The sequence below is a fragment of the Lipotes vexillifer genome, unplaced genomic scaffold (genome assembly GCF_000442215.2).
Source record: "Lipotes vexillifer unplaced genomic scaffold, Lipotes_vexillifer_v1.1 scaffold1134, whole genome shotgun sequence".
Classification (NCBI taxonomy): Eukaryota; Metazoa; Chordata; class Mammalia; order Artiodactyla; family Lipotidae; genus Lipotes; species Lipotes vexillifer.
Window position 1 is genome coordinate 268,201 of NW_006772145.1, and position 13,150 is coordinate 281,350.

Here is a 13,150-nt window from a genome sequence, read left to right on the forward strand (position 1 = left end):
TGCCCAAATACCACTTCATGCTCAAAAGAGAAGTTTGCCCAGGTGCACACCGGTAAACTTACTCTTGGAGCTCGTCAGCTCTTTCCGATGCATGTTTCTGTTCCACCAAGGAAAAAGCCTATGCTGGCAGTCAGTGCCCAGCGTGGAAGAAACAGGGAGAATCCCCGAAATAAATGGTTTCAGCACCTACTAGGAACATCCCCGCAAGTCCCCTCTCAGGATCAGCTAGCCATAAGCAGGGGGCTCATCACAACCATCCCGGCATGTCGTCATGGCCGGAGGCTCTACTCAGGAAAACGCCGGGGAGCCAGATACCGCGCGAGCATGGCCTCACGTTGGGAGCCAAAATCTGTTACGAAAAGTGGGACTAGGTGCTTGCCACTCAAAAGTCAATAAAGGGCTTCCCTGGTGGCACAGTGGTTAAGAATCCGCCTGCCAATGCAGGGGGCACGGGTTCAAGCCCTGGTCTGGGAAGATTCCACGTGCCATGGAGCAACTAAGCCCGTGCGCCACAACTACTGAGCCTGCGCTCTAGAGCCCGCAAACCACAACTAATGAGCCCACGAGCCACAACTACTGAGATATATGTTTAATAGGCCACAAACAGGCTGTTTTGGTTAGCCTAAAGTTTAATTTAATCATGTATAAGCCAGGATGACTTCCCCATACCTCAATATGGGAAAATTTCTCCCACCATTTTCCCTTTTTAATAGCAGATTCACTTTGTACAGCAAAGTGAATCAGCTATACATATACGTATATCCCCTCTTTTTTGGATTTCCTTCCCATTTAGGTCACCACAGAGCACTGAATAAGAGTTCCCTGTGCTATACAGTAGGTTCTCATTCTTTATCTATTTTATACAAAGTAGTGTACATATGTCAATGCCAGTCTCCCAATTCATCCCACCCTCCCTTACCCCCTTGGTATCCATACGTTTGTTCTCTATGTCTGTGTCTCTATTTCTGCTTTGCAAATAAGTGATGAACCCAAACATCTTTTGAAGTTCTACTAATTAACCCAAGGCTGAAGTGTCAGGCAGAATGGGCTGTGTTTGCATTTCAGGGACATGATAAGAGTTAACTTCAAGCTTTCTCCTAGGCATATTTTTGTTCTCTCAGGGTCAGAATTCTGAAAACAGTATTTTTATCAAGCTAGCTTTCTCTAACTGCATATGCAAAAAGAACCAGTTTTGGAGTTTCATCTTAACCAATTTTCTCTGAAGAATACTGTTAGCTAACACTGTGTTAAAAAAAAAATCATCTTTCTTTTTCTTAGTCATAGGTTCATAGCTAAAATTTTTCTTACTGAATTGAACCTGAATCTCCCATTTTACAAAAGGCAATGAGAATACCAATCACACAAATGGAATACACATTCACACACCAGAAGACAGAACTGTCACAAATCCTCCAAGACGATAACCGATATGGAGTCCCAAACAAACATTTCCCCAACACAAAGGGTCCTCAACGTCAGACACACGTCAGAACCAATTGGGAAAATGCCCAAATAGCAGCTCGTGCTCACAAATGATCTCAACTCTCAAATGCCCAAATACCACTTCATGCTCAAAAGAGAAGTTTGCCCAGGTGCACACCGGTAAACTTACTCTTGGAGCTCGTCAGCTCTTTCCGATGCATGTTTCTGTTCCACCAAGGAAAAAGCCTATGCTGGCAGTCAGTGCCCAGCGTGGAAGAAACAGGGAGAATCCCCGAAATAAATGGTTTCAGCACCTACTAGGAACATCCCCGCAAGTCCCCTCTCAGGATCAGCTAGCCATAAGCAGGGGGCTCATCACAACCATCCCGGCATGTCGTCATGGCCGGAGGCTCTACTCAGGAAAACGCCGGGGAGCCAGATACCGCGCGAGCATGGCCTCACGTTGGGAGCCAAAATCTGTTACGAAAAGTGGGACTAGGTGCTTGCCACTCAAAAGTCAATAAAGGGCTTCCCTGGTGGCACAGTGGTTAAGAATCCGCCTGCCAATGCAGGGGGCACGGGTTCAAGCCCTGGTCTGGGAAGATTCCACGTGCCATGGAGCAACTAAGCCCGTGCGCCACAACTACTGAGCCTGCGCTCTAGAGCCCGCAAACCACAACTAATGAGCCCACGAGCCACAACTACTGAGTCTGCGCTCTAGAGCCCGCAAACCACAACTACTGAGCCCACGAGCCACAACTACTGAAGCCCGTGCGCCTAGAGCCCGAGCTCCGCAACAAGAGAAGCCACTGTGATAAGAAGCCTGCACACCACAATGAAGAGTAGCCCCCACTCGCCGCAACTAGAGAAAGCCCGCACACATCAACACAGACCCAACACAGCCAAAAATAAAATAAATTTAAATAAATTTAAAATAAAAGTCAATAAAGAGGCAGGGTTGGTGGAAAGGAAAGCTTGCTTTATTTTGTATTATTTATTTTGTATCTAGAACATTCTCGGTCAGCCTCTTTTATTCTCAGCCCCCACACCTCCATTCCTCTTGGGCTACTGCTTAAGTGAAATCATTCATAGCTGTTAAATGGAGGGTCTGTTCTGTTTCATGCACTATGGCTAATTTGAGGAGGTGGGAAATATGATTGCCCTCCCTACTTTCCTGAGTTGTGAAGGTAGTGATTGAATAACTGCTTTGTGAAAGCCCAGGAGGGAAAGCAGACCTAGCTGTTTGCAGGTGAGAGGGACGATGCTGGAAGGTAAGTGAGCTGGGATGGTAATCAGCTTCAGCTGGCGATGTCCCTCCCAGACATTTCCCATCTGATCTGATGAGCCTACCACCGTGGAGGTGTGACCCCTCTTGCAGGCTAGATGCCCTTTGGGTTTTCTTTTTCACATGCTCCTGGCCAGCCTGGGCTTGTAATGAAACTCTGATACACTGTGATATTGATGTGAGTCCACAGGGTGAAGGTCCCAGCTTCTCTGGTGACCTGGCCATTCTTCTTTTCAAGGAAAGAATTATAATGCCCCTAGGGTGCCCTCATTTGTATTTTGATACCTCTCTCTGCTCAAGGTCAAGATGGATGTGTGTCTGATTTCACCATCTTCCCTCCAGATCCCAAATATAACTAAACTTCTTCCATAGTCTATTTTAGAAGTGGCAGGTTGTGGGAATTCCTTCGTTTTATGAAACATGGAGATTACTGTCTGTTTCCATTCTTTTTACTTGAACTTCAGTGGATTCCATAGAGGTGATTTACGTAAATGTGCATTCATTTTACCACCTCTTTTTCTGAATTGTGATGGTAAACTCCTTCATAGATTAGAGGTTGAACATGTTAAATATAAACTATGACTCTCTTTAGTGACCCCCAAATTTTTCAGTATCATTATCCTTCTTACATAGTGATGGTAACCAGCAAAAATGTTTCAATATACAGAAAGGTTTTAACCATCCCCACCCTCACCCCCTTGAGCCATCAGGAGCAGAGCCAGCGCCCCTCACCCTCTCCCCAGCATCCATTGTTTATTAAGCTGTCTGAAGAAATTCAGGTTGATGGAGCTCCCATAACTCCTTACAGACAATGCTCATATGAAACATGATGCTCTGGTTTGTGGGGCTAAAGGGACCGTCCAAAGCTCTGGTTTAAAATGGTCTGCTTCCTTTCAGAGCTGGTAATCACATTGTATTTGGTGTGTGTCTATTAACTTCACCATCCAGAGGGAATCTTTAAGTGTTTATTTTCTGTACTGTGATACAGTGAACTCTATTAACCTTGAATGAATTTTGATAACACCATCAGGGGGCAGCAAAATGATTCTGCCTGAAATTACACAGTGAGAGACTGGTATTACCCATGACAGATTAAAAGCAAAACATACTTTTAAATTATTATGACTATTATTATTCCTATCAGTTGGGCTCACCCTCTGGAGCCTTGCTCTTAGCATTTATAACATTACCGGCAGAGTCATTCCGTGATTGATCCACTACCTCACCTCCTGTTCACCCTGCAGTCCACAGCAGTAGCTCCTGCCTCACTCCCCCTACCCCCCTCACAGTGAAATTGCTTTTGTCAGGGCCACCTGTGACCTCCCTGTTGCCAAATCCAGTGGACACTTCTCTGCCTTCATGGCAGACACAGTCAGCCATTCTCTCTCTGAAACATCTTCTTCCTTTGGTGTCTTTCTCAGTCTCTTTGTCTGGCTTCGCCTCTTCAAGTTTCAGCCTGAGTTTAAACATTCGGGGTTTCCCTGGCTTGTTTCTATGCTCTCTTATTTTCCCCTTGCTGCCCTCTCTTCCCCAACCATTCCTTTATTTATAGAGATGTGTCTGAAGATAATTCCCAAACTTAACACAGTTGGCCCAGATCCTTCCTCTGAGATGCACAAACACCTATCAACTGTCCACATGGCAAGTCCCTTTAGATGCCTCGCAGTTTTCAGTAAAACATGCTTCTACTATCGTAGTCTTCCCTTGCTCCATAAACCGCTTCACTCCCCACAAAAGCTGTAAACCTGAGAATGGTTCTTGGTTCATTCTTTCCCTCCGCCCCCATGTCAGATCCTTCAGCAGGTGTGCCATGCATCTGTCCACTCCTCTCCATCTCCCCTGCTCCTACCCTGGTCCAAACCTCAGCCAGCTACTCAGATGAATGCACTGCTCTCCAGGCTTCCACACATGGCCCCCTAGAGGTTGGCCTTAATGTAACGGCAGGTGCTATTACAACGGAAATTGGATCCTGCTCACCGGCCTCAATAATTTCCCACTGAACATAGGATAAGATCCAAACTCCTTTCCAGGGCCTGTGTCTTGTCTTCCCTCCCCTTTCCCCAACATTAAGCTCTTTTCCTCTGCTGTTCTCTCTGCCTCTTATGCTATTTTTTTTTCCTATTGGGCTAGCCCCTTCTCAACCTGTAGTCTCAACTTAAATGTCACCTCCCCAAAGAAGACTTCTGTCACCACCCAGTCTAAAGTAGGTTGCCATGCCATTCTCAGTCTAAGTGCCCTGATTATTCTGTAATAGAATGCCGTATAACTTATAATTGTTTTATATTTTATTTAGTTTGTAATCATTTGAATCCCCACTTTAATACATGTTTCATGAAGAGGAGGGACCATGTCCTGTTTTCTTTTTATCCCTAGCACCTGGAATAGTAGGTACTCAAGTGAGTGTGAACTGAGCGAATAATTGGCAATCTAGACGACAGTGCCTGTGACCATGGAGTGGTGGCTCATAGCTATGGGCTAGAATTACTGTCTCTTTGATAGCAAACAAGTGACATATATGCCATCACTCTCCCTGCTACACCTATGGCAGACACAGCTAACTTATGACACTCTAGCCCCATTGAGCCTGCATGCATTCTCAACACATGGTGAGAATCAGAACTGGCATTGCAGTGGACCCAGAAAGCATGAAATGTTGATAAGCTTCTCACATGTCGGTTGCAGAGTGATGTATCGGGAAGAGGCTAAACCAGATGTTAGATGACATTGCTAAAGACCAGACTAACGGTGTTCAACATCATTACTCATTTGGGAAATGCAAGTCAAAACCACAATGAGATGCCACTTCACACCCACTAACACTCAGTGCTCAAGCAACATATACATATTGAGCCTTTTTGCCCAGATACTATCAAAAAACTTTCTTGACATAGAAACAAGTATGATCAAATGTTATGGGTACTGAGACCACTGGATTTCTTGCTAATCAAAATGAAAAGTACTATTTGCCTATTGTTGATTTGCTCACTTAAAATCTCTGGCAACTCTGTGAAGTAGGAATTACTGTTGCCTCTCAGAAGGCAGAGGCTCAGAAATGTTGGAGGGATCTTTGAGAAGTGACTGAGCTCAGCTCTACACCCCAGCCACTGACTCTAAACCCATCACTCTTAGAAGGCAGAGGCTCAGAAATGTTGGAGGGATCTTTGAGAAGTGACTGAGCTCAGCTCTACACCCCAGCCACTGACTCTAAACCCATCCCTCTTTCCCACATGGCTGACCATTTGGGGGCCTGGTCCTTCCCAGGACATTTCAGTGCAGGTACCTGGTCTTGCATAATTCTTGGTTGATTCTGCAGTTAGCCACTATAGGTTATCCTATACAATTCTTCAGTGACCTCTCCCACGAGGTACTATAGGGCAGTAGAACCTAAGAAGCGAGAGATGGTTCACAAGAAGGGCATTCCATTCCTCCACTGAGCCTGTGATTCAAAACACTCCATTTGCTTAGAACAAACTTTGGAGGAATTGGTACAGTTTTATCATTAGACTCTCAGTGAGTTTTTAAATGCCATTGGCATTTGCAGTCCTGTGTATCAGGAAACAAAACTCATAAAGCTCAAGTGATCTTGTGCATTGAGTTCACAGAGCTTTTTTTGATCCCCAAAGACCTTCCTTCCTGGGTGTTTTATCCTATTTAATTCAGTGTCTTTGAAATATCAGTAGAAGAAGGTCAATTGCTGAGGCTGTTCTTATATTGTTTACAGAGGTCAGAGCCGTTGATAACTTAGCTCACCTTCTATTCTAAATCTGAGGGACTGGATAACAACATCTTCATGTCTTAAGGAAAAAAAACCTCTGTCCTGTTTCCCTGTAAATATTTTGTTCAGCCAAGTATACATATACAATATTTTACCCTGTAGAATTATCCGCTGGCCTGATGTAGTCTCCCCTTCTAATGCTCAAGCAACAAATGAGTATCGGGCACCGCAGTGCAGAGCAGTAGGCCCTGGGCGTATACTGGCAGCCGTGTAAGCCAGCTCAGGGGACCTGAAAGCTAAAGCTGCAAACACTCTTTGAATTTTCATAGAAAGATGTTTATGATGTGTTGTTGTTAAGTGAAAAATTAGATTATAAAGCCATATGTAGATTTCCCATTCTAGTAGCAGGCTGGGATGAGCTAGTGCAACCCTTCTTTGTACTAAAAGCACCTAAAAATACTAATAAAATATAAGGTTTAATATAAGAAAGAGAAAATAGTTGCCAGTCATATATCTGATAAGGGACTTGTATCCAGAATATGATAAAGAACTCTTATAACACAATGATGAAAAAGATAAATATTCTAATTTTAAAATGGGTAAAAGATTTGAATAGACTTTTCTCCAAAGACTACATACAAATGGCTAGTAGGGAAATGCAAATCAAAAGCACAATTAGATACCACCTCAGACCCCCCTAGGATGGCTATAATAAAAAAGGCAGAAAATAACAAGTGCTGGTGAGTATGCAGAAAAATCAGAACCCTCATATGTTGCTGGTGGGATGTAAGATGGAGCAGCGATTTGGAAAACACTCTGGTAGTTTCTTAAAAGTTTAAACATTTAGCATTACCATATGTCCCAGTAATTCCACTCCTGGGATTGAAAAGATATGTCCACACAAAGACTTATACATGAATGTCGATAGCAGCATTATTCAAAATAGCCAAAAAAGTAGAAAGAACCCAGATGTCTATCAGTCGATGAATGGATAAATAAAATACGGTACATCTGTAAATGGACTATTACTTGGCCATAAAAAGGAATGAAATTCTGATACATGCTGTCACATGGATGAACCTTAAACACATATGGTATGATTCCATTTATATTAAATGTCCAGAATAGGCAAATTCAAAGAAATAGAAAGTAGATTTGTGGTTGGTAGAGGGCGGGAGAAGTAATAAGCAAGATGTAACACTCAGAAGCCATAGAAGAAAAGACTGACCGATTTAACTACAGAAAAATTAAATGCTTCTAAATGATGAAAGACACCATAAGCAAAATTGAAAAGACAAGTTCAAGATGAAAGAAAAGATTTGCCACGTACATCATAATTCATCTGGGGTGAACTGCACAATCACAAAATGGATACAGAAAACAAAAATTATTTTCTGTTATTCTTTGTGGGTGTGCATCTTTGAACAGGGAAAAACAACTCAAATTTGCCAAGGTAGAATAACTTGGTTACTTCCGGTCAGTTGCATCCTGGGTAACTCAGTGTGTTTGGGGTAGATCCTTGCCTCTTAGGGTTTCTCCTTTCCTCCTCAGAGCGTAGAGAAAAGCGCATGCAGTGTTGTGTTTTACATTACTATGACCAGTTGTGTGCCCAGAACATCCACGAGCTCTTTGGAAGAAGGGGGTTAACTTTTATCCAACTCTGAGTCACCAGTGTTTAGGATTAGCCCATCACCCAGAGAATCTTTATTGACTACATTGATTTGAAAGCTTTTAAAATCCCTGGTGCTTCAGTTTCCAGGGATACTAAGGGCCAGGATTGCATTTATCATATTCCCAGCAGGGCTGTTGTAAGGATTAATATTTTAACATAAGTGATCTCCTGCTCCTTTAAAAAGACATTAATTAAGCTAAAGGATTTCTTTTTAATGTGCTTAGTTTTATAATAATTTGTATTTAAATCTAGTGTCTGAAATATAAGTAATAAGGTTTTGTGCTTTCTTATAGAAAATATGACATACAGAAGAACACAAAATTAATCCACCATTAGGGTTCCTCTCTGGATATTATGTCAAGCCATTGATATTTCTGTATTTTACAGGAAGATCCTACATGGCAGCTTGCCATATGGGAGGGCCAGGGTGGCGTGCGTTAGGGAGGGAGCCCCCTGACCTGATGTGCTGTTTCTCTTCTCCTCACCCTTTCCCCAACCTGGCTCCCCAGCGAGATGAAGCAGAAGCTGGATGAGGAAGGCAGCAAGTGCAGCATCCTCTCCAAGCACCAGAAGTTCGTGGAGCACTGCTGTATGCGCTGCTGCTCACCCTTCACCTTCCTTGTCAACACCAAGCGCCGGTGTGGGGACTGTAAGTTCAACGTCTGCAAGAGCTGCTGCTCCTACCAGAAGCACGAGAAGGTGTGGATCTGCTGCGTCTGCCAGCAGGCGAGGTGAGTGGCCAAGTGCACCCTTAGGGTCTCAGCTAACTGGAGGCACCATCTTCCTTCAACCAGGTGGGGCCGACAGTGACTGATTGATCGGCATTAATTTTTAAGAAAGGGGAGGTTTACTAAGCAGTCTTCTACATTCAGTGTGTCTGATGCAGATAGAACACACCCAAACTTGTTTAATTAAAGTTAGCAGAAAGAGGATGCTGAGGAGAAGCTGGGAATTTCACTGGTTCAATCTTGTATGATGGCTTGTGGGGACATCGCCAGGAGTCTTGGGATTATTATTGTCTGAAATCAAAGAAGATGCAAAAGTTGAACTCATTTCCTGTTTTTCCATATTATTCAAGTCCATCATAAGAACTTGTCCAGGAAAGAAGTCCATGATTCATGGGGCAGGTTTTGCTTCTTGAAATTTCTCTAAGTCTCCATTTGATAGAGAAGTATGTCTAGGTCAAAGCGCCTCAGATGTATGGCCTGTGGGCTGACAGTCTTTTACATTTTGAAGGATGCCTCAGAAGAGTTTATTTATGTAGTAACAAGCTGTGTAACCTCTCAGCATTGTACAAGACACACTGCCAAATTCATCATGGGAAAGGAATATTTTGGAATATTTAGGAATATTAAGGAATATTTTGACTCAAATCAAATATGGAAAATTTCAGATAAATAACAGCTTTTAAAACCTGCCCAGTTTCTTGAAACCAACAAAAAAATTAGTTTCCAATAGATTGTTTAGACTAAATACCTGGCAAAAGCTGGTGTCTTGCTGGGGGATGGTGTTTGGGGTCACTTTGTGCTGCCTTCCACTTTGACCATCAGCTTCTCTGCTCCTTGTGCAGTCTGAAATTCACCTTGGTTTAGAAGTGATTTACTTTAGGATATTACTCTCTGGGATATTCTTTCAGCGTATTCATATGCGAGCAATTGGATTTTAAAACACTGTGTATGTCAAATTACATGAAGAATACCTGTGTGTGTATTGTGTGAAATCCCAAAAAACTAGTGGATAGCAGCTCTGTGAAGTTGCAGAGATGACCGCTTTTTAGACTCATGTTTCACTCCCCACTGCCTATGACATACTTTTCCTTTCCTATGTAAATTAATCCCATTTTCGGTGCATTGGTTTAATTTCTAGCTGTTTATCCAGTAGCTACCATATGCATATGGTTTTTGAGATACTATGGAGCCATGAATAATTATAATAATAAAAATTCTTGCTCACAGGAAATTAAGGCACTAGGAATACAGGGCAGACATCCATGTGATAATATTAACCAATCGTGTCAGAAGTAAATGACTATATCAAGCACCTGGGCCTGTCTGTGGTGTGGTTCTACAGGAGGGACTCAGATTAGAATGTAGGCTTCCCTGGGGAGGACACAGGTAATGTCAAGTCACTGTAAAAATGGTGGTAGTCCAAAGCTTCAGCTTTCCTCTTTCTCATCACAGTGAAAAAGAGTCTACCTGTCCTAGGGTTCTGGTTGGTTATTTATTATAGTAAAAGCATCTTAAGAATTTTAAATGAAAATTCCCTTGTAATGGTCACTGCTCTAATTATGATCAGATGGTTTGTGCTTCGTCAGTTTGTTTTCTCCATATGTTTTGCATTAAAACATATTTCTGTTGTCAGTGTTAGTTTAAATTTTTTAGCTTTGGGAGATTAACAAACATCAGTGAATTTATTATAGAATGAATGATGGATTACTTATTTTAGAAGTTATATAGCTAATGGGATACTACAGAATCATTCCCTTTGTCATCTTTTTATTATATAAAAATTTATCTTCTTGACCATTTATTGCATAGATTCAGTCAAACATTATAAACAAGGACTCATACTGGTTGTTTAAGATCTTCTGAGGAAACTGAACTCTCTCAGTGAGCCTAGATGCACACGTCAGTCATCATTTGGTGTCAAACTGATCCAGGAATGGCGTTCCTACTTTCCTTGGAAACAAATTGGCTTCTTAGTTCTTTGCTTCATTATAAAAATTGTTCTCTCTGATTTTGTTGTTTTGTGCTATTACCTTTAACACAGACCAGTTTGGGAGATTGTTTTCGGGGAATGAGAGAGAAAAATTATCCCTGGGACTGAAATCCAAACATATCTCCTGATTATGCCTGTGGCATTGGCTTTGGTTTTTCTGAGACAACTTAAGCCTTCATTTCTTTTCACCTGGAGTCGAATATCCTTTACTTTTACCTGATCACTTATTGCTTGGTGTTCCACACAGTCCACATGATTCATAAATTAGGATGCTGCCCTTTTAGTATAAACTCCACAGTATGTTTTAGAGATATCGTAATGGGTTTGCAATATCCCTAAAGAAGATATGATATTAAAAAATTATCACTATGGGATGAGGACATCCACAGGTTAACAAGTATATGGGGAAATGTTGAACCTCAATAGAGAGCAAGGGAATAGAGATTTATGCTTCAAGTAGCTTTTTTTCTCATGGAATTAATGTTTTTTTCCAGCATTCCCTTCAGTGTTGGCAAGGGTAGATTGAAAAAGGCACTCTCATCCATTGCTGGCAAAGTTGAAATGGGCATAACCTTTTACCAACGTGTATCAAGAGCCATTAGAATGTTCAAGTCCTTTTACCCAGTAATTTCATTTTTGAAAACCTACACCTAAAGAGACGATGGAATATTTTTAATACAAAAATAATTCTCAATACAAAAATGAGATATACTGGATTATTTGTAATGTAAAACCCAGAAATAATCTAAATGTCCAACAAGAGAACAGAGGAAGTAAGTTAGGATACATTCAACTTGACAGAATATGATGAGACATTTAAAATAATGTGTATATTGTATTAGCATGGGTAAATTCTTATACTAAAAAGTATGTATGCGATGGTTTCTTTGAAGCGTTTTCACTTTTTTGAACAGAGGGCATTCTTCCTAGGTGTACACTTTGTGGAATATTTATGTGGCAAAGGAGCCTGAATGGCAATGGAATTATTTGTGTTGGCAGCACTGTGTGCCAATTTCATGTAGTTCATTTTGGTTAATGAGCTCTTGAGATTTCTTTACACACCATGATGCAACAAGTCAAAGAAAGTTACTGTGTGCTTGGAAAACTCCCATCTTACCCACGGCTGTTCAGTGAAAAAGCTGTACAGTTGACAAATCTCTTGACTAGGTTGACGAATTTAAGGGAAAAAAATTGAGAAATGTTGGTGGGAAGTTTCATTTGTGTACTGTGAGAGACAGTCTACCCTTCCAAATTTTAGAATAAATCTCATCCTGGGAAACATCAAAGACACACCGAGCAATATTATTCAAACCAACTGGCTTGAAGTCTTCAAAATACTGATGTCATGAAAGAAAAAGAGACTAAGGAAATGTTTAGATTAAAGAAGACTAACAAGAAACGATACCCAAGTGACATGCCTAATCCTTAATCAGCTCTTGAGGTGAGGGGAAATAGCTATGAAGGACATTGGGACAATTGACACCATTTGAATATGGATAATGGTAAAACAGTATTGTATTAATTTTAAATTTCCTGAAATTGATCACTTTACATAGCTCTATAAGAGAGTGTCCTTGTTCCTGGAAATACACACTGACACACATCATGGTAAATTAAATATTTTTCACTTATTTCCTCCATAAATGCTTACTGAGTTCAGCCTACACAGGAGGCCTGTGCTAAAGCAATCAACTCTTCACTGCCCATCACTGATTTTCTGGAGAACTGTTTGTTCACATGTTCACTTGCGATGTTTATCGTATAATTTTTTGGTACGAGTTCTTGGTGTGCCTTATGTTTCTAATGTTCCTTTTCTCCTTTCTTCCTAAAGCCTCCTTGCATACATTTCAGGACAGTTACTATGGGGAAGGGGCCAGCCTGAAATTTTGATCTTTTTTTTTTATTCTTTTAAAAATTTTTTTATTCTTTTTTTTTTTTTTTTTTTTAATTCTTCTCTTTTTTTTTGGCCGCACCTAGCAGTTTGCAGGATCTCAGTGCCCCAACCAGGAACCGAACTCCAGCCACGGCAGTGAAAGTGCTAAAGCCTAGCCAGAAATTTTGATCTTTTTGAAATTTCTCTGATAAGCAAAGGCACTGGTTCTCTCCTTTAGCAAGGGCCCAGGCCTACGTTAATGGCCAAGGTTAAAGAGTCAAACAGATTTCAGTACTGCTCACGGCAGCTTCCACGGTAACTGCAGATGAGACTGTGCGTGAGCAGCTGTGAGTGGAGTGCTCTGCTGGAGACTCCGAAGTCCCCGTGGGGGCCCCGTGGTTAGAGCAACAGCAGGACAGGTGTCCCAGAGGAAGGGACGCCTGAGTTGGGCTTTCATGAGGTAGG

At 41.7% G+C, this 13,150-nt stretch overlaps 1 protein-coding gene across 1 annotated transcript in view; it reads left to right on the forward strand.

Annotated features, from left to right (window-relative positions):
• MYRIP (myosin VIIA and Rab interacting protein) overlaps nucleotides 1-13,150 on the forward strand; it is a 181,324-nt gene that overhangs the window by 58,871 nt on the left and 109,303 nt on the right. Inside the window, 1 exon segment of the mRNA XM_007447341.1 lies at nucleotides 8,604-8,825. Coding sequence (XP_007447403.1) covers nucleotides 8,604-8,825 — 222 coding nt within the window.